Source organism: Aedes aegypti, chromosome 2, assembly GCF_002204515.2.
Source record: "Aedes aegypti strain LVP_AGWG chromosome 2, AaegL5.0 Primary Assembly, whole genome shotgun sequence".
NCBI lineage: Eukaryota > Metazoa > Arthropoda > Insecta > Diptera > Culicidae > Aedes > Aedes aegypti.
This window is the reverse complement of record NC_035108.1, coordinates 441939018-441965717: the sequence shown is the minus strand read 5'-3', so window position 1 is coordinate 441965717 and position 26700 is coordinate 441939018. Positions and strand designations below refer to the sequence as shown.

The window sequence follows — 26700 nt, the reverse complement described above, 5'->3', positions numbered from 1 at the left end:
TTCTCTGGTACGAAAGGCAACCTTCGTGGTTTTTACTTTGTACCGAATCGTACCAAAGTCGGAGAATTTTATTGGAACAGGAAAACTTTAACGGTGTTCTTGGCAGTGTTATTCAAAGTAACAAATTAATTGACTTTTGTATTAAACCAGCATCGAGAATGGTAAAAGCAAGCCAATCAAAAAATAAAATAAAATCGATATTCTGATAACCAATAAAATACAATAAAATCAAGACCATAACGAAACTCAGCATGTCAAAAACATTCTTAAACAAGAGAACGTTTTCGAAAATTCCTGGGATACTGATTTGGAAGAAGTGAGAATTATTATTAAAAAAATCAAAAATATGAAAGCTCCTGCCGATGATGCAATTTTCCACATCCTCATCAAGAAACTTCCCGAAAGTAGCTTATCATTCTTAGTTGATATATTTAACAAATGTTTTCAATTAGCATATTTTCCTGACAAATAGAAAAATGCTAAGGATGTACCAATTTTAAAACCAAAAATCCTGCAGAAGCTTCTTGCTATCGTTCAATCAGTTTGCTTTCCTCCATCAGTAAACTTTTTGAAAAGTTCATTTTGAACAGTATGATGGCCCACACCAACGAAAATACATTTTTTGCCAATGGACAGTTTGTCCATAGTGGAGGACATTCGACCACTCATCAACTTTTACGTGTAACAAATTTGATCCGTTCCAACAAATCTGAAGGCTATTCTACTGGTCTTGCTCTCCTAGACAAAGAAAAAAAATCGACAGTATTTGGCATGAAGGCTTGATTATAAAATTAAAAAACTTCATTTTACCAACATACATTGTTAGGATAATTCAAAGTTATCTGTCAAATCGTACACTTCAGGTTAATTATCAGAATGCAGCATTTTGGGACCAATATTATACAATATTTTCACATCTGAATTAGTTTTTCTTCATACTTGCAAAAATGGAAGATTTCTCCGAATGCTTCCAAGACTCAACTAATAATATTCCCACATAAACCAAAAACTCTTTATTTCAAACCTTCAAGTAGACATGTTGTCACGATGAGAGGGGTGATGTTAAGTATGTAGGGCTCATGCTAGATAAGAATTTAACTTTCAAAAATCTCATTGAGGGCATTCAAGCCAAATGGAATGATACTAATAAAAAAAAGAATTCAGTTCCTTAATTGAAGTTTGACATGCAATAACATGCATCGACCTTGAGTTAGCCGAAGCAAGAGCACTGAGCAGCCTGCCTATCTGAAAAGGTCTGCCTGAAAAACGGTGCAGTGTTTACCAAGTGAAGAAAACTGAGTCTGCCTTAGTTCACGAGAATATACACCAGCACCAGCTCTACCTTCAAGAAAGGAGCCATCAGAGTAACATACTATATGGTTTGATACACTTGTTTCCAAATAGACAGACGTCCACTCTTCCCGTTAAGGGAATTATGTGGTTAATGTCCTTTAACGAAAATGTTGGTCATACCATAAGAAAGAATCGACCATTCATGTATGCGTCCCTAATGCTAAATGGTAATTAATGGTGCGTGAAATTCGTTGGTAAATGTTCATCATATATTTTCCCTTCTTTCATATGTCAGCTATTCTTTCAAAATATCTTGTCGCTAATATATTCTTCTCTCTGATACAGTGACTGTTTCTTAGCTCAGTGGGCACTATCACAGTTCAAGGTTTAATTCACAAATTTCATAACTCCAAAAATGACACCAACCCCGTAACACTGTTTGTATGGAAATGCTAGAAATTTTGTATGAGCTGTAACGTTTTGAAGACAACCACCCACAACATGTGTTACCCTTTTCAACGTTATGAAATTTGTAAATGGGCTTTGAATAAAATAAGCCATTCTTGTACATCTGCCTCTATGTCTAGGAATTTCAAGGAAATTTTCAATGCAAAAAGATCTGCCACAGGAGGAATTCGAACCCATAACCTTCAAAATGTTCTTACTGAACAGCTGCGTACTCATCGGTATTTGGGCTTCTTGTTCATATTTCAATTTTGGTTTTTAACAAAGATTTTTTTCTTATGAATATAGGTTGTGCCATAGCATCACGTAATTACAGTTATTGTTCATGTCATAACTGCTTGCATTTCACCAGAAATTTGCCCTTCTTTCTTAAAAAGCCTGTTCTTTTATGTTTTCGTTGGATGAGCTAGTCATTAATATTTTCACATAGAACAGCATTTTTTTTTTTGTTGAAAGCAGTGTATCCCCAGGGCATTCATTGAAGTAAATACTGTTACGATTTTAATCAGAAAATTGTCCTTTTTTATCTACTTGTATTGTAACAGTTAGGTCGCTTTTCCGCTATCATAATTTCTTCATTGTGTTGAATAAAACAAAACTATTTTTTGTGACTATTTTATCAAAATTCAGCTGAATGATCCCAGAACCAACGAAAGTTTTTACTCTAGCGGTGACTTTTGCCCCTATTTTTCTAACATGTACAATTGTATTAATGGTTTTAGGCCACAGTGGCACGCTTGAAACAAAATCTTTTAGAAGATCTTAATTCTAGTGACATCAGTGAAGGAAGTGTATACCAGCGTCCAATTGGAGACTTTACTACATCCTAATTTTGTGCATGTTAAAGCTTTCATTTTCATAATAAATTCACCCTTCTTTTCAAAATAGACTGTTCTTCAGTGCATTTGAATGTGGCTGAGTAAAGCTCACCAAAATTAGAGGAAAAAATCCAGACAAAACTTACTATGTAAAAATTATTTGCCGAAAAGCTTGTTCCTTTTTTTATTTTCTTATATTTAAATAATGCATACATTGTTAAGGTAAACCAGTTTAATAGTCAAAAGAAAACGTACAATTATGTCCTTACTTTCTAATCATAATTAGTCTTAAAATGTTATCCATTCGGGGTAGTGGCGTTCGGGGTAATGACCCATTCGGGTAAATGGCTTTTGGGGTAATGGCGTTCGGGGTAATGGCGTTCGGGGTAATGGCATTCGGGATAGTGACGTTCAAGGTAGTGTCATAGAGCCGTTTTTGATGATAGATAGATAGAATTTAAGTTAAATCAAATTCCTCAAGTAATATTTAAGGGTGGCTTCAGAACTTTTGCAAACCTTTTTGAAGTTAGTCAAATGATATTGTGGGACTTGTTCATACTTTCAAAGCGAATTCTTCCTGGTGGACATCCGTTCCTTCTATGTCTACTTTTTATTAGCAATTCGATTTCGGAAAATGTTCCAGGATTTACCTGGAAAATGTTACTTTATCTTTCAAAAGTTCAGTTTTCCCTCGCGATTCCTCCAAAAAAATCATTAATTCTATCAAATCTAATAGAGAGATATTTCACTGAAATTTCTATTAGAAATTCAATAATTTTCCCAGAAATTTTATTACAAATTCTTCCCCGAAGTTCATCAAAAGTCCTTAAGAAATATTTCCAAAATACTTCAATTGCTTCAAAAATACTTCTGTTTTTTTTAAGAAATATTGCCTCAATTTTTTTCAAATGTCTCTTGCCTTCGAATCTTCAGAGGAAATATGTTGAAAATCCCCAGGAAAACTTTTGATTCCGAAATTAGCATAGCGGTATTAATGGAATCTGTAGGGAAACATGTAGCAAAATAACTGGGAGGATGAAAAGATTTATTAAGATATTCACAAAAGTAATTTATATTGATCTTCCTTATAACACTTCACGAGAATTAATTTTACAATTATTGGCAATTCATATTCTTGGTTTGAATTCGATACGATGCGAGGGCGGAATTCCTAGGGACTTTCTGGCATTATTCTAAAAAACCAGAAATCAAGAAAGGATAGATTTCAAGGAATATTTCTAAAGAAGATTCTGATGGACCTTCTTGAGAAATTCGTTTTATGCGTTAATTCATTAGATATGTTTAAACTATCCTGTAATTGACCTCCAGAAAAAACATCATCTGTTGTTCTACCTGCTCCAACATTTTGTTGTTCCTCCATTTTTTGTATGACGCTTTGGGGAACTTCGTAAAAAAACCTTTCCTTTCTCCAAAAAGCAACACTTTAAAGTATCTAAAAAAGGAAAATTATATGAGATTTGAAAAATTGCAAAATTCTTATACGTATGGTTCCTGATTCCTGAAAGTCCATCTGGTATTTCTCAACAATTTAAATTCATTAAGGACCACTTCAGCTCTTCTGTAAGGTAAATTGTCAACAAGTTTCAGAAATTCTGCGGTATACATTCAAGAATTTTACGACAGAAAATTAGTATTTTTTTCCGAATAATATTTAAGCTGCAATTATTCAAAAAATTGTCAACAAAGTTTTTTTAAACCTTTCTTTGTATGTGTCTCTTTAGAAATCTAATATAGAGTGATTCGTAGAGGAATTTTTGAAGCGATCCCTAAAAAATATTGAGATTTTCATGGAGTACTTTTTGTATAAATATGGAAATTGGATAAATTTTTAAATGTTATTAAAGAAAGAAACCTGAGGTTACCATTCGCTAAAAAATGGTGTTATTTCTAGAATCTAAAAGAATACTTTATGAAAATTATGGAGTTTTTTTTTTTGAAAAGTTCCAAAATGAATTGCAAGATCTTAGTAAATTAGGTGAAAAACTTGTTAAAAAAATCCCAAAAGAATTGTTAGTGCGGTATGAAGCAAAAAAATCTCTGGAAAATACTTTGATGAATCTTTGGGAAATTTTTCAGTAGAATTTTAGGGAAACAATAATATAATTCTCTAAGAAATCCCTGAACAAATCACTCGGAGAATCACTGAGTATTTTCACGGAAAAGTTTTTGAAAGAACAGTTTAACGTATTCCGCTATGAACTTTATAGAAATGTTGAAGTTCTTGAAATGTTTCATTGTTAAGCAATTTTGAAAAAATAAAAATATACGATAGAGTTTTGAAGGAATGCGAGATGTTGCTCCTTGATTTTCGATAAATCCAAAAAAATAATAGTCTGTGAAAACATACGGATAGATTTGCGTAGAACTTCTCTGAGAAATCATGTATAACATTTTCCCAATTTATTTCTATTTAAATACTCATGAAATTCTTGTGCAAAATTACGGGGAATTCTTAAAGTGACACCTGGGACAGTCACTAACTTTTTTGCAGGAAGTCTGGATTATTTTTGCAGCGATTTTTTCAAACAATCCTGTAGAGAAATTTTAGAAATAACTTCAAAAGCAACGTTGGAAAAACTGTTGACGAATACTCTGAAAATTCAAGGAATGATCGATGGAGAAATCCTAAGAAATTCATGAAAATCTTAACAAAATTACAACAAGTCGTCACGCTGTTGTATTTTGTACAACACTGCTGAAAAAAAAACCTCGCTTTTCGTTCGGTGGTTCTGATGGTAGCAAACCGCGCGACGACTGGAAGGTTAATGAAAACAGGAGGATACGTTAAATTCACAATTGGAATTTATATGTAATAAGTACCTAGAAGACCTTCCCTGAGAAATGATTAAAAGAATTACCAATGCAATCTCTGGCCGAATCCATCAAGAAATTTTTTAATGAATTCGATAGAGATTCTTTGAAAAAAATTCTGGTGAGATCAGAAAGTCTGAGAATGATTTTCCGTGGGAATTTCAGGATGAACTCAGTGAAAACTGGTAAAGGAGTTCTTGGTGAAAATACTGAAAAATACGAGCATAATTCATGAAGAAATTCCCGTAGGAATTCTCAGTCAAATCTTTTCAAAGCACATGATTGAATATCTGAAAAGATCAAGGAAGAAACACGAAGGACATTTAACAAATTTACAAATATCACTGATGTGCCGCGAAATGAGACAAAATAAAAAATAAATGAAATCAATACAAATCTGTTAAAACTACGAAATTTGTGAAAATCGTGATTATTGCGACCGAAAATACTTATATAAAGCCGCCTCGGGCAGCAAATCTCATTATTAAGATAATAATATTACTTCTGCAAAACAAGTAGCTAGCTATTTTTAATTAACGTTCATCGACTAATGTTTGTTTGGCAAACCTAAGCTTAAGCCCAAATTGTCTAATTCTATCAACATAAAAGGACAGTGTTTTTCTATCCTCTGTAAAATCGCTCCATCCAACCGTCATCATAACGAACTTCTCAGTGCCCAGTCACATCCACGGCGGTCCAATGGGCACAGCCTATACGATCCATGACCACAGCGAAGACAACCGAAAGAAAGAAAACAACAAAAGTGTATGACCTTGCATCTCCGGCTGCTACGCCTATAGAGAACCCACCTTCAGCTACGTTATAGGTAAGCATTCAGCTTCGTTTACTCTCCCATTCTCTGTTATTAGAACCTTACATAAACCGCAGTGTGGAATGGAAACTTACACTTTCGTCTCGCAAGGTTGACGACGCCAATCTGGTCTCCACTGCAGAAGAAGTCCACTATGAATTCAAAACCATCCACTTATGGGGCTACGCTTGCTCGAAACCATCGATTTCCACTCAAAATCAGCCAATTAGTGTAAACATCCATCGAACTAGCCCGTCAGCCAAATTGTTTGGGAAAATTCTTCACACCTTTTACTAATGCGATCGAATGAGTGATCGTAGCTGCCGCTTTTCACACTTCGAAAACACTCCAAGTATTTATAAAACCGCCTCACTCCCGGCTTTTCGCCTATTGATCGGCACTAATTCAGAAACAATCACTGCACATACCGGCCACAACTTATGAATTGTTTGCCTGCTTGCTGCACCTTCGTGTTGCGGGTTTTCCTTCTTCTGTGTTCTTCTTTTTCGCACCCTTTCGTTGGATACCTGTCCGGCACTTGCGGTGATCGCATATGTATATCACTTATGCTTATGTTATAACAAAACAGAATGCGGAACAAAAACAGCCCCCAACAAGAATCGACTGCGAACGGACAACTGATGCGATTGCAGAATTTGTCCACCTCTGTAGACTTTGAGGAATTTGTCTTCGACTCCGTATGAATCAAATTCCTTCACCAACACACGAAGTCACTGAAATCCGAGGTCCACTCGACTCCACTGCGAAATTACACCAACCGCGAAACCTTTGAATTTGTCGCAGAAGGGTTTCGTTACTTTCGGACGCGATCAAGTCGCGATCGCCAAATACTTGTCGAGCCCTCCTATGTTCTTCTTCTGGCTAGGTTCACTGCCACTGCTGCCGTCTTCTTCTATGCGCGCACCAACACACACACGCACACGTCATCAAGATCCAGCGCGCGATCGCGAATTTCGTTCTTCAGTTTTGCACACCGTTTCCCCACTACAGGCACTATAGGGGTATTCTTCAGAACGATCACTTCGACCAACACTCACATCTGCGTTGGCTTCACTTCTGTGTATTCTGTGTGCTTTTGCCTTTATCCCCAGGTATGTTATTGTGCACGATGGCTTCTTCTCTTTCTAGAAACCAGATCCACTTCCATCATCGCGAAGAACTTGAGAAAGATCCAAGAGCAAAAACAAGCACCGATTGATCGCGTTGGGAAGCCACCACGAGAAACAAAAGGTGGAAAGAGGTGAGAAAACTGGACTTGCTGCACTAAAGCCCGGTAAGAAGGCGGCGATGACCGACCGAGACCGACCAACCGTCCGGAACTCACGTCTCCTTCTTGGGGCCTGCTCTTCTGGGAGGAACGGGCGATATCTCGACGACGACTACGATCCAACTACGACGAGGTACTACCGAGAACTGAATGGAACCGGCTCGGCTGGCTGGGAGTCGGCGTTTCTTGTGACCTGACCGGACGAAACAGATCGGAGTTGCTCTCTCGCAAGCTTGGGCGAACGAGAGAGAAAAGCTCTACAGGAGAGAAAGCTCAATCGTACTGTGGGTGGGTGGATGCAGATTGGGGCAGGAATCCTATGCAAGTTGAAAACATAAATAGAAAATGTGCGACGATCATTGGCGTTGGGCTAGGGACAAAATCAGTACAATTACACAATAGGATAATAGAGTGGAAACACCGGTTTTGGCCAGTCTAAGAAAAAAAGTCGTTAAAAATATATGGGAAGTTGAAGACTTAGTAAGCTTACTTAGTAAGCTGAAACTATTAAATAGGAAATTGTCTTCGCTTTAAAAATCTCGTTGGTGTATAAAGGCCACAATAAACAGTTTCGGCCAAAGATTTAAATTGACCTAAAATGGCCAATCACATTGATTGAGAGTGGTCAAATTAGGAGTACACTGGTCAAATTAGGTGTATGAGAGTTAAAATTATAAGGAAAAGCAATTATTAAAAGATATTTTTGAATTAATTAATTAATTGATTGGTTTATTTAAGATGCATAGCACTATAATGGCTATTTGCATCTACTCCAGAGAATATAACGTTACAATACATATGATATACAACACATACTTAAGCCTAATGATTAATTCTACATGTTATTTTACATCAAATTTCATTATAAAGTTTTGATTCCTTTAAGAATTTGAATAAATTTTCAATTTTATCGAAATCATTACCTAAATTTTGGATATTAACACTGTATTTTCTTCGGATAGTTGCATATACTGAACAAGAATCTACTTAATGTTCAACAGTAAGTGCTGTATTGCAATTTGAACACTGTGGAGGGTCCTCACGCTTGAAAATATACTCACGAGTTATTCTCGTGTGACCAATTCTTAGCAGTCTTGGGAACTGTGACCACAATTCACCACAGTTCATCGAATCTGCCATTCATCCAAAACACAAAGCAGCAACAGCATCAATACCATCAGGCGTTGCGCTGCCGACGGTTCACACACTGCTTGACTGTTTTTGTCTCTCCACTATGACCGTTTTCGGGCAGCCATTCCAAGGTGAATGATTGAAAAAAGTGTGAAATCATTCGATCGCTAATATTTCGCTTGTGTTTTCAACTAATTGAAATCTATTAGCTCTAACAGAAAGAGCACAATCATTCCGTTGCGATACATATAAACAAGTTCAACTTCATGCTGCCTTTATCGAGCAAAAATGCAAAACCCCGAAAACCGCAAAAATCGTGTCACCACTGTGCTCGAGTCATTTCGCATTCGGGGTTGAAAAACGTTAGGAAGAAGAAGATTACAGTTTTGAAAAGCAATGACATTTTTTTGCTTCGAACGGTCATGGTTTGCTTTGGATTTTGATGGTCGTGTAGAAAGATGTAAATGTAGAGGCGGTAAATGTTTGCTCCAGTACTTTTCTCATCCCTGATTCTTAGTCTAGCTAAGATAACCGAGTCTTTTCTTCGTGAGCAATTTGAGGTGCTCCATTGGGATATCGTTGGTTTAATTGACCGTAGTTTGTTGCCCTCCAATGCTTCCCAATAGTGTTGCCATGTGTTTCTAACAATTTGTTTTATAGAAACGATCAAATCATTATGGGCAATATTATCTAAATAGTTTTGGCATTGAGTGGCTTCTTTTTCCAATTGATTGGCAATTTCATTACCTGAAATACCCACATGGCTTGGAACCCACAAAAAATGTACGATTTTATTTATTCTACGGATTGTCATAAGAAGTTCTTGGATGTTTTGGATTAATGGTTGTTCAGAAAATGGGTTCTGTAGCGCTTGGAGTGAACTCATTGAGTCTGATATAATTAGGTATTTGTAATGCGATTGATCATCGAGAGCGTATTCAATTGCACTGGTTATAGCCATCAATTCTGCGGAAAATATCGAGGACTGGTTCGATAGACGTATTTTTTTTGGTGTGAAGTGTGCTGTAAATAGCACATCCAATGTTATTGGCGTACTTCGATCCATCAGTATAAATAAAATAGTATCCCACGTACTCAGATATTTTGCGTGGAAACTCTTTTTGGAACAGCGCTGGATTTGTATTCGATTTCTGAGTGCTTGCCATTGAGTAATCAACTTTTTTCACCAAGTGTCCACGGGGGTTCGCGATGATATCCCCGACTATAGATGCTTTCAGTATTGATTTGGAAAGTCAAACAAAGTTTCTTAAATCGATATAAAAAAGAATTTTTGGCTTTTGGAGTCAAATGGCCTGTACTCGTAATTTTATTATTTAAAGGATGGGAATGTAAAGTTATTACTTTTATTCCGTAAACCAACGTTTGAATATTTCTTCTGTATGATAACGGTAATACACCTGCCTCAGAAAGGATACTTACAGTAGGACTTGTCCTATAAGCTCCTATTGCCAATCTGACTCCAAGGTGGACAGGATTAATTACTTCAAGCGTGTTGCAGAAGCTGAGTTGTATATGATACTTCCATATTCTAATCTCGATAATACTAATGCATTGTGCAGTGTAAGAAGAGTTTTTCTACTAGATCCCCAAGTCGTGTTAGAAAGAGTTCGAATTATCTTCACAGCTCCCATGGATTTCGCTTTGGTTTGTCTTATATGGCAGTTCCAATTTAGTTTTTTATCGAAGATCATGCCTAAAAATTTGTGGGTATCTACTACTTCGATAGGTTGATTATATAGCGTTAGTTGAGGATCTTGGATGCAGCTGGTCTTCCGGCAGAAATTGATAATTTTAGTTTTATTAACTGAGAATCTGAAACCTGTTTCTTCACTCCAACTTTCTAGCCGATTCATGGTAGATTGTAGGTTTCTTTGAATTTCTATTAAAGATGATCCCGAAATATACGCTGCTACATCGTCTACAAACTTAATCTTTTTAACTCCATTTGGGATGTAATTTGATAAAGAATTGATGGCCACTAGAAATAAAGTCACGCTTAGGACTGATCCCTGTGGGGCTCCGGATTCTTGCGAAAATTTTGACGAAAAGGTATTACCAACTGCTACTTGGAATTTTCTATCTTGCAGAAAGTTGTCGATGAAATAAAGCATGTTTCCTCGAATCCCGTATGTTGAAAGGGTTTTTAGAATTTTGATACTACTTATCATAAGCTTTTTCAAGGTCGAAAAAGACACAAACCAAATGTTGCTTTTTCGAAAAGGCTTCTTGTATGTCGTTTTCTAATATTGTTAAATTATCGAGAGTACCGTTTTGACTCATATTCCGAACACTTAAGGCCAACAGTGACTTCAAATGCATCTGATTGGTATAAATTGGCTGATATTTGTGTAAATTTTAATTTCTTCGCAAATTTTAACTATTAGGTGTTGGGTGTACCAGTAATAATGTTGATTTAATTAGTTTTAGTATTGTTTTCACGTAAAAGTATGGAACAACATTTTGATTCAAATGCCGAACACTGTGTTCATTCTGTCTCATATTCCGAACACCTTGATTCAAATTCCGAACAGCACGAATAAATCTCATTCAAATGAATAATTTTGCAAATAAATTTATCTGAGCTTGTTCTACTGGCCTCAAACAAGAGAATCATCACTACTCCCGCGGTATAAATTATATTGGAGTCGTTAAAATTGAATAGCAATCGATTGCCATTTCCTTGCTATTTGGTGACATATTTCAGCGAAACATTTCAACCAAATCGCCATACAAAAACCGAGTGTTCGGAATATGAGTCTGTTCGGAATTTGAGACAAAACGGTACTTCGATATTTTCGAAAACCGGATTGGCAGCTATCAATGAAGCCATTTAATTCAAGGTACCATGTAAGACATCGATTCACCATTTTTTCAAAAACTTTACATACACAACATGTTAGAGAAATAGGCCGGTAGTTTGTCGGATTTAGAGGATTTTTGTTCGGCTTTTTAATGGCAATAATTAATGCCTCTCTCCATTGGTCAGGGAACACTCGTTGGTTCCATATTCTGTTAAATGTTTGAAGTATATAGTAGTAAGCATCAAATGGAAGGTTTTTCAACATATCATAATGGATATTGTCTGGACCAGTAGAACTTCCCTTACAACTCTTTAGCGCAATCTGTAACTCCTGCATCGTAAATTCTTTATTAAGGTCATTTTGGTCGATTTCGTCGTAAAAGATAGTTTCGTATTAATCCTGAGCGACCTTTTAAGCATGTTATACCTTGGAAGCTAGTTTTTCCTGAAATTTTTTGTACCTTCGACCAAATTTCGTTTATAAGTGTTGAGTTATCGACAGATGATACAAACTTTTGCCACGATTCTCTTTGGCAACGACGAATAACGCGTCGTGCTTTCGCTTTTGCAATTTTGTACGCTTTTTCTGTCTCAGAATTAAAAGTGCGATTGAATTCTTTGAGCGCTTTATTTCTGGCTTTAATACAATCAGAGACCTCGCTGCACCACCATGGTGGTTTACACTTTTTGACTATACTAGACGTTTGAGGGATCGTTTGTTTCGCTGAATGTAAAACGCTAAAAGAAAAGTGGTCTAGTTTGTCTAAAGGAGTTGATGGATTTTGTTCATCTAAAAGTGGTGAAATTAAAATTGGGAAATGGTCACTTGAGCATACATCAGTGTGTACCATCCAATTAAAATGTCTTGATAAACAAGAAGATCTGAATGAAATATCTATGGCTGAGAAACTCTTGTACGCCACGCTAAAGTGGGTTGGTGAACCGTCATTAAAGATGTTAAGGTTCCAGTCATTGATTGTCGATTCAATCATTCTTCCCCGGGCATTATCCAACTCACTACCCCATATCGTATTATGTGCATTACAATCAGTAGTTACTAAGAATGGACTCGGCAACTGTTGATTGAAGTCATCTAACTGTGATCTTTGTATCTGCTGATCTGGAGGTAGATACAATGAGACAAGTGTGAATTCAAGCGGGTAATACATTCTTCTATTAAGTTCTAACTCTCTTGAGTGAAATCCGTCTTTAACGCAAATCGCTACTCCACCCGAGGCTCGCATGTGAAATTGGTCTAGTTTATAATATATTGAGTAATTTTTAAGCGTAGGTTTTCGAGAGTGATTAAAATGACTCTCTTGGATACAAATTGCAAAGGGATTGAAGTTACTTATTAACAATTTAAGTTCATTGAAATTGTTGTAGAATCCATTTAAATTCCACTGTAATATGCAACTATCCATGGTTGTAACGAGAAATTGTTCAAGAGATGTGTAGTGTTATTACAAAGAATTACATTGTGTTGTCACTGAATTGCTCTTCATTGATATTGATCGATTGTGTAATAAACTGTGAAAGTATGCTGAGATTGTTTGATTCTGTTATAATGTTAGTCGTGTTAGAATTAGATATTTTCTTCTCATTTTCGTTTGATGTGTTATTGGTGGTGTTTGTACTGTTTTTCATTATTGGGATACCAAGTTGGTTTGGAAGATGTTGTTCCATACTTGGTGGTACGCTGTTTTGGTCATTGAGATTGTTATCTCTCTCATTTGTTGTACAGATGGGTATTGATGTATTATCGGAGGTCCTCGTAGAATTCATCTGAGTGCTGCTGATTGCTCGGCTTGCTACCGGCCGTTGCTGATTTGGTCGATGGTTGGATGAGTTACGTTCTGTTGAGGTGATGTGATCTTCGTTGGAACGATTGGTCATTTCATTGTTCTTTTGTTAATCTGCTTCATTGTGCTGAGATTTGAATTAGGGTCGGGTGCTTGTAGTCTTCTTTTTTGTCTGGCTTCGCGATAAGTTATCTTCTCGGTGACCTTCATGCGTTGAATCTCTATTTCATCTTTGTAGACAGGGCAGCCCTTTGACAAAGTGTGATGATCTCCACGACATACGACGCATTTCAATCCTTGTTGACACTGGGTCTTGTCTGGTTCCTTTGCAAACTGATTTCTTATGGCCGAATTTCAAACAGTTCATGCACCGTAGTGGTGGAGGAATGTACTGCTTGATTTTGCAGCAATGGAAGCCAGCGTCGATCGAGTTTGGTAGATGCCCAAGGTCGAACGTTAAGATGAACACTCCGGAATCTTCGAAATCACCTTTTTTGTTGCGACGCTGAACCCTTTTCACGTCAGTCACGTGTTGGGAGCTCAGTTCATCAAGGATCTCCTCATCAGTGTGCATTTTGAGATCAGGGCAAAATATGGTTCCGCGAGAACTGTTCAAGGTAGGGTGTTCGGAAATTTCGATGTTGATGATTCCTCCGAAAACCTTTTGCTTCTTCAGTTTCTCTGCCTGTTGTCGGTCAACGGTCTTGAGTAAGAGGCCACCATCTTTTGTCCTAACAATAGTAATATTCGGGGTTATGTTGTTCATTGCCTTCCTGATGAAAAACGGGGATACCATTTTCATAGTTTCGTCCTGGTCCGTTCGCTTCAGGGTCAAAAAACGTGGTCCATTGTAACTGTCCACTTTCATCAGCTTTGTGAACTGGATCTCCTTTTGCGTCAAACGATTCGCTGTTCGTTTCTTCCCATTGTTGCCACGACTGCTTTCTTTTGTTGTCCATTCCAACTCTTGTTGATCTATATCAAGGCCATTATACCTGGACCCGAACGCCCAGGATGGCCCTCCTCCGCCGCCTGAATCCTCTGCCATGTCACCGACCAGTCCGCTAAATTATTTGTAACGATTTGCTTCAACAACCACTAATTTAATTTGTATAGGGTCTCCGCGGTATGAAAAAAAGAGCTTTAGCTTGAAGAGCGCACGATGAAACGATGTTTCCCACTCAAAACCTTCAACCAAACTGATATTTTTGAATTGATTCGGACGAGTGATTGAATATATCTCCACCATGCACGGGTAGAAATCAGAATCCAAAAACAAGATTATGACTCATGATATCATGATTCCAGCGTGTTTTCATCTTATGAAAATACACCATGATTTGGACTCATGATATCATGAGCCAGATTGCCGTAACGCAACACACGCGTTAGGTTTTTGTAACTGATTGCTCGGAATCATGATTCAAATGCCAAAAATGCTGAGTCGCGCATCCGTTTATGATCGACAAAATAAAAAAAAAGTTAAAAATAGCATACATTGAGATTCGGACCAAGAACCTTCCGATTGTGAGCTACGTGCTCTACCACTCAACCGCTTTGTCGTCTTGAATTTAGAGTGATCGATACGAATGAGTTGAAGCAAAGTGCGCCGCTTAGTGTTTTCACACTGGATGTTACGCTTATGAGGAATCATGATTATGACTCCAGGAACCATGATTTGTGATCCTGATATTATGACCTAACCAATTTATGAATTTCATGATTTGTAAATCATGGTGTGGGGATCAGATTTTTATCCGTGTGTACAAAAAATATTTCATGCTGATTGGCATATGGCCAAAACCAGTGTAATTCGTTTGTTCTCAATTTATCCCATAGTAGCATATTTGCCCCCTTTTCAGATTCATTGCCCACCAAATTCAGTTTTGAAAACTTTTCGCTTTACTTTCTACATAGGAGAAAGGTATCGACCGTGAATGTTTTATATTATTTTTGTTCATGGCTATATCGGTCGTGTGACTTAAAGGAAAAGGGAGTCTATAGATGATTCAAATGATAAAAATGAATAAGTGCATAGGCGTCGCAAGGGAGTGACAAGATTGAAATTTTATTAGGTGGTGAAAATTGAGTAAGCCATTTTAAAATCAGTAAGCATCGTGCGAAAGCTGAGAATAAAAAAAATTGGCGGCCAGAAACCCCGTTTTTTTTTTACCATTAGCGCACCGCTCGTTTAGAATTCTGAGGTTACCATCAGAAATCTGGGGGCGGTCAATTTTGAGCATTTTTCAAAAAACCCTCCCTCCATGGTAAGAATTTTTGTTTGAAAACTAAAAAGAAATTGTAAGTATGGCGCGTAAGAAATCTCAACCCCCCCCCCCCCTCCCCCTTTAAATCCTTACATAATTAAGAGACGACCCCCTGAGAAAAAAAAACTGAGTAAGATAGGCTACAAAACCTAGGTGAGCAATGGTATTTACCCTATGAAATGAACGTTTTTCTAAATCATGTTCTGCGATTTTGACGCATATGGCAAATGCAATCAATGAAGACATCATTTTTTGTACAACAAAGGAACAAGTTAAAATTTTCAATCGTTGGTGTTTTCTTCGAGTCGAGTGAAGAATAAGAGCATTTATATAAGTGAAATAATTGGCGGCCATCTTGGACTCCAAACTTTTTTTTTGCAATATACTACAGATGACACGCAGGCTTCGTTCATCCGCAAACAAAGATGTTTGACTCACTTTAATTAGCTAATCCATAAATCCATCTTTTAGATATTTATATAGGCATTTCAGTTAGAATGTTCCTCTAATTAATTATGCATAATTGCCAGTTTCAACAGAAGTTAAGAATAATTTGACGTTGTCATTACAGGTACAGTCAACTCTCCCTAACCCAATATTGAAGGGACCATCGAGTAAGTAAGGTATTGAGATACAGAACACATATATTTCAAATTTTCTCATTTTCGTTGTTTCTACTAAATACATTCACCTTCTCTACACTTTTTGAAAAGTCTACAAAAATTTAAAGTTTTATCATCCTTAAACAAGTTAAAACCCTTCATTGTACTACAAGCATAATAATAATAATATGCAAATTCATGAAATTCATTCACATTTGCAGGATATTTCAACCTTGTTATGCAAATATCGAGTTAGAGAGGTAAACTCGCATGGGAAACTCAAACAGATCGCATCGAGTTAGAGAGGATCAAAATATGCTTTAATTGAAGGGACCACGCATTCTATCGAGTTAGGGGAAATATCGAGATACAGAATATCGAGTAAGGGAGAGTTGACTGTACTTCATAAACGAATTATAAAAGCGATTCGTGGAAGAATCCATGTGCGAAATTCTATAGACATTGTTGATTACGCAAAAACTCTGCTTTTCTATTCAGGAATTCGTCTTAATTTCTACAGATGTTATAGAAAATCCCGCAAATATATAGTCAAAAACATTATACATATTTGGGTCGCTGCGAATTTTTCCGAAAGCAGACATTATTGGTTGAATTCTAGAAAAATATGTTTAACCCTCTCTTCCCCACGACTTTGATCGACTATTTCTTTACAAAAAAAAAAGCGTGTTTATGAAAAGTAATTAAACAAACAATATTACAAATAGTCTAAATTTTTCGAAATCGCTTTATATTTTTATTGTTTTCAATAGTAAATTAATGGTTCATCAATAGTTTTATTGTTGAAACAGTAAGTTAACTTTTGGATCAATCTGATGATTGTATAATCATATTCTCGTAACTATTGCTAATCATTAATCTAATTCAGTTTATCTCGAGTTCTTCGAAAACCAGTGGAGCTCTGGAGCCACCTTGGGAAAGAGAGGGGTAATTCAATGACAAATTAACATTTACTGTAAAATCTTTCAGACAGATATGTTTATCAATTTCGCATGCATTATTTAACAGTCGTTGCGCTGTTGTATTTTGTAAAAAATTGCTGAAAAAAAACTCGCTTTTCGTTTAGAACAGCAGCGCGGTGGCTCTGACGGTGGCAAACCGCGCGACGACCTGAATGTTAATAATTCTGTATACTTATAATAATATAAACTTATTAATAACTTTAGACTTTCAGCAGCAAATCTTTGCAGTATTTCCATTATTATCTCTTTTGAGTTCCTCAACAAATATGTACACCATAACTTTAGGAAACTATTGCGAACGTCTCGCAAGTCATTGGAACAGATTTATGTTATACAATTTTTCAAGAAAAAAAATCTTAGAAGATATATTTATTTTCCTAAAAGTTTATTCTATTTTCTACTTTAGTTAATCAATATCTTCTTGGCAACATTATTTGAAATTCAAACAGAACAATCAAACGCATGCAATCTGTTGGACATTCTATCTGAAGCTTGTTTAACTTGTTTTTAAAGTTTTCAGGTAATACAAAAAGGAGTTCTATCACGTGTTCAAAAAATCCAATAGCTTCTTTGATTTCTTTGGAAACCACTGGACTCCGAAAGTAATCCTGGTGTATCGTGGAAAATTTCAGTTCTGTGCTACAGTTTCTGTATAAATAGCAAACTAGAGTTTAGCAGGATATTTTATGATTCTGATCAGAGTCCTGATAATTTGGAGGGAATGCCAAGATTTGGGCTTCGTGGCCATGCGGTTGGTGTCGTCAGGCTATGAGCGCATCGTGTCATGGGGTGTGGGTTCGATTCCCGATGCAGTCATTGAAACTTTTCGTCAGGAATATTTCTCGGCTGTACCATTGGAGCATTCTTGTCCGTTGTCTAGTGTTAAGTTACAGTCTGTGCAGCTAAATGGCTGAAGACGGTGTCTGTGTCTTTTTTTAAAGAGAATACTGTTATTTGAATAGGAATCCAGGAATTTTGGGAAAATTCCTAGGATTTCGAGGTGCGCTTGCAATTTGCGATTTCAAAGGAAATTCAAAGGATAGTCATTTTTTCAATGATGAGTATTTTGAGGTTAATGTAGGTATGATGGAATACAAATAAGTAGTGAATATAATATAATATCTAGGATTGTGGTAGGAATCCTAGGATTTTGATAGAGAGTCCTGGTTATAATTCCACGTTACTACAGGGAAAATTATAGTTGTGAGATTTAGATAAGAATGCGATTGGAATTTTGCATTGGAAGTTCAGGTTTTCTACTATGTATACAACAATTTCGACAGAAACGTAAAAATTAAAAATTAAATGGTAATGGTTTTTGGAATTGAAACAGAAATTTAGAGATTCGGGTTAGTAGTGTTTGATCCTTTGGTCGCATTGCTTGCTCCTGCGGGGACGGGTGATGCGGACAGGATCAATCGTGTTGCGCGTCGCTCGCGTTGCACGATAGTATATAAGAGTCGCGGATCGCGTGATTAGTGTTAGTAGTGTTTGATCCTTTGGTCGCGTTGCTTGCTCCTGCGAAGGCGAACGATGACCAATTGTTCGGCATACAATTCATTTATCGAATAATATCGCGAATCCGGTCAGGCGTGAATATATCAAGGATCGCATCATCAACTAAAGATGACTCCCAGATCCTTACCTTATCCCACTAACCCAATATCCTTTCCATGACAACTATGGAGATGCAGAAGATTCTTCGGTCTCTAAAACCAATGGTTGTCTAATTAACATTCCTTCCCTTCCCCGATGACCGTAAGGACGTGGCCGGCGCCGTTATTGACTTCTAAAGTTTGAGCTCTCGATTTGTGCACATTGAAGAATGGTAAGCTAATCCCAAGCCCCATTCACTAAATCATTGTGCAACTTCGATTGCTCTGGTCAATCATGGAGTAGCAACTACGAATTGTGCGGTCATTTATGCTCATGCTCATGCATGAAACAGAAATTTAGAGATGCGCTAGAAAAATCTCGTGCATACGATTTTTGTATTCCCAATGATAATGATTTTTTGAAAATTCAAACGGCATCCGCTTGAGATTTTGGTGAAAATTCTTGGACTCAGAATTTCGACCGTTTTTCGAGGAATGCCTATTATAGTTATACACCAAATTTCATATGCCATTCGACATCTAAAATATACCTGCCAATGTATTCAAAATTCCCACCAAAATGCAAGCGATTTTCCAGTTTTCCTGCTGGAATGCCAACTCATGAGGTGAAATGATTAAATCATAATACTTTCTTGACATTTTTATATATTCAAGATTCTTTCTTATTTCCATCGTTTCCTATCGAACACTTAAACCATTACTGTATGAATCCACCCCCCAGAGAGGTCGAAATCCCAGAATACTTTTACAAAAAAAAAACCAGAACTTTCATCTAATTTTCATACGTCTCGGCGTCCATTTATTACGTAACGCTAAAATTGGAAATTTTTGACCACCTCCCCCCCCCCTCCGTAACGCTTTTTGTATGAAAATTTTTAAATTTTTGTATGAGCCGTAACGCTTGAGCCCCCCCTCCCTCTTGAGCGTTACGTAATTTGTGGATTAGGGATTAGGCGCCCTGCCAGAATTCAATATTTTTTTCGATATCCAATTATTACAACCTGAAATTTTAGACCCAGGATTCCCTTGAAAACCCCTATAAAGAATCCTATACAGAACTCAGGGTTTCTATCCAAATAAAAGGATTTCATCCTGAATCACGTAATGCTTATAGGATTTCCAGCATTCTCTCCTTGATACTCACGATAACATCCAACATTTCATAGTTACCATAAAAATCTCACCGAAACTGAAAATTCCCATCAAAATATCAGCATAACTTTCGGATTCCAAGAATTCTTCAGAACACACATGTTGAATCCAGAACTTCTATCAGGTTTCCCATCAAAATATCAGAACTACTTTTGAAATCATGGATTTCCAACCATAATTCCAGTATTTTGGTTTGAGTATTGGACCTTTTGAAATAAGGAAACCAAGCATGCAATCGATTTTTCCGGAATTCCAAAATTCATATTGAAATGATTGGACGTAATAAACAATATCCAGAATCTGGGTACCATTATCAGCACTTTCTCGAAATTTCAATTTTAATCGAAAACCCAGATCCTCAAGATGTGGGGATCACAGGTTTAGGCTTCCAGATTTCAGTTTTAAAATTCTGATGAGATTTCGATATAATATCCAAATTCCAGTTATAATGCGAATTTCAACATTCCAACATATGTCTTTATACCCACCAAAAACAAAATAAACAAGAACATTTATTTGCATTCCCACTAAAATCTAAGATTGAAATCACATATTGAAAGCCCAGGATTTCTCCCATAGTTCCAGAATTCCTATTGAAATGGCGCACCTCTCTTTGAAATCTTAAAAATGCCTCCATAATCCCTGGATACTGATCAGATTATGAAATACCCTACGAAATTCTTGATTTCGTTTATATAGAAACTTTAGCATAAAACTAAAATTTTCGCATTCAGAATCTGAGAATTCGTACTAAAATCTCAGGATTCTTCTCAAATTCTAGAACATTCTGTAGAAATTATAGCAGTCTTCCGAACGTATTGACAACCACCCATAAAACCCGAACTTTTTGTGTAGTACAACTGAACCCCAAGAATACCTACCAGAATTCCAGAATCCCCGTCGACATCCCAGCATTTCTTCCAGCTTACAAGAATTTTTACGGACCGAAATTCCCGGAAATTCCTGAAACCGTGGAATTTAAAACCGAAATCTAAAAATTTCCATCGAAATACCAATACTATAGAAATATAAAGATTTTTTCCAAATTCCATCATTCCTTCCGAAATTTCAATGCACAATCGATTCTCTCCAATGTTACAAAATGATCTTTGGAATTCCGGAATTCCCACAAAAACACCAGAGTTCTTTCCAGAGTCTAAGAAATCTCTGAAACTACAGCAATCTCCCATAAATCTCAGAATACTTCCCATAGAATCAGAATTCTCCATTTCTACTGATGTTCCAGAGCTCCATCAAAATCTTAGAAGTCTTATAGGAATTCAACGATTCCAATTGGATGCCCAGAACTCACGCTGGAATTTCTGATCACCCATTGAAATCTAGCATTCTCACCAAAAAATTCCAACACCCATAATAAAACCTGCACGCTTTCTGTAGTTTACAATAAATTTTGGAATTTTTACTAGAAACCCAGAACTTTCATCGAATACCCAGAATTCATATAGGAATCCTAATTTGCCGAAATCCCTCCAGAATCCTTACAAACTCTCAAAACTCCCACCATAGAAAACTCAGAATTGCTTTCAGGGTCTTTGAACTCTCACCAGAATTCCAATTGGAGTCCCAGGGAATTGCCAAAATTCCAAGGGAATTGTAATTGAAATCATGATTTTCAAGCGGAACTCAACGATGGTCCCCAATATATCTTAAGGTTCGTAGATTCTCTTCAATATATCTTAGGGTACATCGAAATTACAGAGTTCCCACAGGTATTTCCATAGGTATTTTAGAATTCCTACTGAAATCCAAGGAAACTCTTTAAATCTTCGGCATCCTGGCCTAAATTTTAAGAATTAGAATACCAAAATCAGAACCAGAACTATCACCGGAAATTTAATTAAACCGAAGTTTTGATAACTCAGAACTTCCATTGCAATCTCAGAATTCATACCGGAGTTTTAGAGTTCCGTCCAGGATTTCGGATCATCAATTGGGAATCAACATTCAAAAACTTAGAACATGCACCATGAACCACTAGAATCCCAAACTTCCACTAACACTAACTCCTATCGAAAGTCCAAAGTGCCTTTTGATTCTAATTTTCTTTATCTGAATCGAAAAATACCCTGGATTCACTGGTGTCCTTTTCCCGGAGGACCATAATGGTTGGACTAAGTTCATCATTTTGACCAGTTTGGAGAACGAAAATCTGATTGGAATTTTTGTTTTCATATGATGCTTAGCAAAATTGCTATAGAAAAACACTAAGAAGCCAAGGTATTTTTAGTCAAGGGAAAGCGGGGAGGGGTATGGAGGGATGGGTCATTCCCCAAAATGTAGGTACAGTAATTTCCTTTCCATAACGTTTTAAGGAATTGGATTCAGATGACTATTGACTGAGATCGCAGCATTTTTGTGAACTAAGGTCCGTCCTGCCACTTTACGGGTTAAAAACAGGGTGGCCACCATATATCCATTTGAATTTCCCGCTTTTTTGTCGATATAATTTTCAAAATTGTCCCGGTTTTAAATTGGAGGCCCAAACGCAGAGGTGTGACATTTTGGTCGCTATTAAGTTGAATATACTAAAAAAACAGTAGTTCATGCTTTTCAATGGTATTTTTCGTCCAATAGGAAAAATAATTTTATTCGTTAAAGACTGGCTTGTTTTTTGGCTCTCATACAATTTGTTTGGAATGAATAATTATTGAAAAAATCAACTTAAAAGTGGATTTTTTACAACTAGGTTTTTGTCACTTACAGGGACGGGAATTTAAGACAAGGGTGAAACAAATCCCACATGTTGAATTTTTATATCTCTTTGTATATCATCTTACTTTTTCTAACTACCCGAGGAGGAACAAATAACTCCCCAATAACTTATGCATACCATTTTTTGGTATCATACCAAAATTAGGCATTGTTCAGTTGTCAATACCTCAATTTGGTATTATAATGGTATTGAAAAAATCTTTAAAACAATTAAAAATACTTCATTGAGGTATTAAACAGCTATTGAGGTCTGCTGGAGGTATTGAACTACAATTGAAAAATTTCATTTTTATATGAAAATCCATCAAGTATTATTGAGGTATTACAATACCTGATCTAGTTATCAGTTTGGTGTTCGTAGAATATGCTTGAGATATTATTTGAGGTATTTTACCTCTTATGCAGGGCTAATTCATACCTCATTCAGGTATGTAGTATTGGAAATTATCTGGTATGGAATACCTCAATTTGGTATTCAGTAGTTATTTTCTTCTGCTCGGGTAATGCCACAGTAACAGTTCTTATGAATGAAGGATTGTTTTCAAAAATATTCGGATTTATTATTAACTAACTAAATTTATTATTAAATTGAGTAACTGAAGAAAAAATAATAATCCAATATGTGCTTAAAATTTCTGCAAGATGTTTTGAAACTTTGATTTTAAACTTCGAGTCAGATAAGTTAGAGTAAAATTCAATCCCTGATAGTAAGAGAAAAAATAATAAAATATTTCAAAATATTGCTAACTAGTAAGTGAAGTAGTGAAGCACTTCCAAGAAATGTAGTGTAGCAAAGTAGACTATTTCTACAAGAAATTAATTCATTAATGTTTAAAAGTTATTTGTCCATAATTTCAGATGCTTAATGGCAATATCATCAACCATAACAACTTTCTACATCTTACTTTTGGTGGTTTGTAGATTTAGAGCTTAAAAAAATCGTTCAAAATGATTTTCCTGTTGACCATCTCAAATTCCCAGCTATTCCCGGTTCGGTGGCCCTGTCAATAGCAGCATGACAATTAAAACATTTGATTTAAATTGAGCTATTTTGGATTTTACATGGATCTACTTTCAACAATGATGAAATAAATATTTAGCAGACTGGAATGTTCATGCATTGGAAACGAGACTTTGAAAGCTCTCGAACAACTGACTCTATCAATGAGCTTTGAATCTAAAGCTTGAATCTAGGATATTAATAATGCGATATGAACTTAAAATCATGAATTTCTGCCAGGAATTCATCCAAGTAATGGGAATCCTTTTAATGTTCTTCCAAGGATTCCATCAGGAGATTTCCTTCAGAAGTTATTGTAAGGATTACACCAGGAATTACATCAGAGATTTAACCAGGAACTCCATCAAAATTTTCTCCAGGAATACCATCAGGTGTACTTCTAACGATTCAATCATAAATTCCACAAAGGATCACATCAGGGTTTCCCTAAGGAATTTTTCTAGGGATACCATCGGAAGTTTCCCTAGGGATTCCATCATGAGTTCTTCTGGGGACTTCATCAAGAGTTCTTTCAGGGATTCCATCAGGAGTTCCTTCAGGGATTCCACCTGGAACTCCTCTAGGAGTTCTTCTAGCAATTATATGAGAAATTCCTCCAGGGATTCTCTGAAGGAACTGATATTTACCTGGGATTCCATCAAAAGTTCCTTCAGAGATTCCACCTGGACTTCCTCCATAGATTCCATCATCCATCCTTTAGAGATTATATCAGGAGTCCCACGAGGAATTCTATCAGGATTTCTTCAAGGCATTTCATAAAAAAATCCTCTTTTTGTCAGCAGTTCCATCAGAAATCTTATCAGGAATTCCTCCAAAGAATTCATCTGGAGTTTCCATAGGGATTCCATCAGGAGCTCTTCAAGGGATTTCACCAGAAGTTCCTCCAATGATTCCATAATATCTCTAGGAATTCCTTCAAGGATTCCATCGGAAGTTTTTATAGGGATTCTATAAGGAGAACCTTTAGAGTTTCCATCAGATTTCTGCTGGGGATTTCATCAGAAGCTCCTCCCGGGATTTCATCAATGGCTCCTTCTCAGATTCCATCTGGAATTCTTACTGAAATTCTATTAGGAGTTCCTCCAGAGATTATAACCGAAGTTCCTCGAGAAATTTCTTCAGGATTGCTTCTAGGGATATCATAAAGAATTCCTCTAGGGATTCTATCAGGAGAATCCATCAGGAAGCTTATCAGGAATTCCTCCAGAGATTCCTTCAGGAGTTCCTCTAGAGATTACATCAGAAGTTTCTTCAGAGATTCCACCTGTTACTTCTCCAGGGATTACATCGTAATTTCTTCTGAGGGTTACATTACGAGTTCTTCTGGGGAACACATCAATCAGGAGTTCCTTCAAGGTTTTCATAAGAATTTCCTTCAGATATTCCACCTAGAATTCCTCCAGGGACTCTATCAAAAGTTTCTGTAAAAATTCCATCAAGAGCTCCTTCAGAGATTCCACCTGGAATTCCTACAGGGGTTCTTTCAGAAGTTTATTTGGGCATTCCATCAAGAGTTCCTTCGGTGATTGCACCTGGAATTTCTTTAGAGATCATATCAGGGATGGAATTCCTCCATCAGGTTTTCTTCTTGGGATTTTATAAGAAGTTCCGCCAGACATATTATCAGGAATCCCTCCAGGGATTTTATCAGGAATTCCTATAATGATCCCGTCCTGAGTTCCATCGGAGATTCTATTGGAAGTTGGGATTACATCAGAAGTTCATCTATGGATTATTGCGGGAGTTTCTCTAGGGATTACATTAGGAGTCCTTCTAGGGATTTGATTTATTCTTCCAATGATTTCATCAGAAATACCTTCAAAAATAGTATAAGTTTCTGCATTCTACCTTCACAGATTCTATCTGGTATTCCTACAGAAATTCTATCAAGAGTTTCTCTGGGAATTCCGTCATAAATTACACCAGGGATTACGTCAGAAGTTCTTCCGAGAATTCCATCAAAAGTTTCTCTTTGGATTTCATTAGGAGTTTCACAGGGATTCCATCAGAAGTTCTTCCATGGATTCCTTTCGAAATACTTCTTAGATTTCATTACAAAGTCCTCCTGGGACTCCATCATGGACAGCTTCTGATATTCCATCAGAAGTTCTGTTAGAAATTCTATCAGGAATTCTTCTAAAGGTTCCTTCAGGAATTCCTCTAGGGTTATTCTAGGTTTCATCAGGCTATGTGCTACGGATTCTTCGAGGAATTTATGAATGGATTCTACCAGAATTTTCCTTCAGGGGTATCTTTTTAGAGAGAATTCTTCAAATGAGTCCTCCCGGAATTAATCAAGGGATGCCTCCAGATATTCTTCAAGGAATTAATATCTCCAAGGATCGTCAAGGGTTATCCGGAATTTCTCCTGAGATTTTACCAGAAATTTCTTATAAGGATTTTTATCACCGGTATTACTCTAGAAATTCCTTCCGGAATTTCTCGCGGAACCTCTCCAGGGATTCTTGGGGGTTTACAGGATTTCATCCAGCAATTTTACTAAAAATTTCTTATAAAGATTTCACAAATAATTTGGGAATCCCCCAGTATAACCTCCAGTGACTCTATGAGGAGTTCTTGCTAGGATTTGAAAAAGGAACCCTTCAGGGATTCCTCTGAGAATTCCTTCTGTGATTCCACCAGGAAGTTTCCGCAAGGATTATCTCTAAGAATTCCAACTAACAATCCTCCAGGGATTTCCTAAGGATTCCACCAGAGGTTCGTCCATGGATTGCATCTGGAATTTGCCCAGGTAATTTTCCATGATTTCAATTAGGGAAATCTGCAAGGATTTCAGCTGAAATTTTCATGGGGATTTCACTAAAAATTCTTTCAGAAACTTCACCAATACGTTCCGGTAATTTTACCGGAAATTCAAAAAATCCTCTAGGGGTTCTTCCAAAACATTCCGGAAAAAATCCTCCAATGGTTCCACCAAGATAATCTCAAATAATCCTATTTAAAATCCATCAGTAGTTTCTTCATAGACTTCATCAGTTTTTTTTTTTTTCACCATTTTTTAAAGGAATTTCGTCAGGAGTTCTTCCAGGGTGAACACTGGGAATATC

General features: G+C 36.6%; 2 protein-coding genes across 2 annotated transcripts in view; both read right to left on the bottom strand.

Annotated features, from left to right (window-relative positions):
- LOC5572054 (protein Shroom) overlaps positions 1-7651 on the bottom strand; it is an 808873-nt gene extending 801222 nt beyond the window's left edge. Inside the window, exon 1 of the mRNA XM_021847884.1 lies at positions 6315-7651. The gene's annotated coding sequence lies outside the window, so the exon portion shown is untranslated. The remainder of the gene's footprint in view (positions 1-6314) is intronic.
- Positions 7652-13218: 5567 nt separating this feature from the next.
- On the bottom strand, positions 13219-14309 carry LOC110675239. Its single transcript, XM_021839689.1, has 2 exons — positions 13622-14309; positions 13219-13283 (listed from the first exon to the last, which is right to left on the bottom strand). Exons 1-2 carry the CDS (start codon positions 14307-14309, stop codon positions 13219-13221), a joined length of 753 nt encoding a protein of 250 aa, XP_021695381.1.
- Between the last annotated feature and the right edge of the window lie 12391 nt (positions 14310-26700).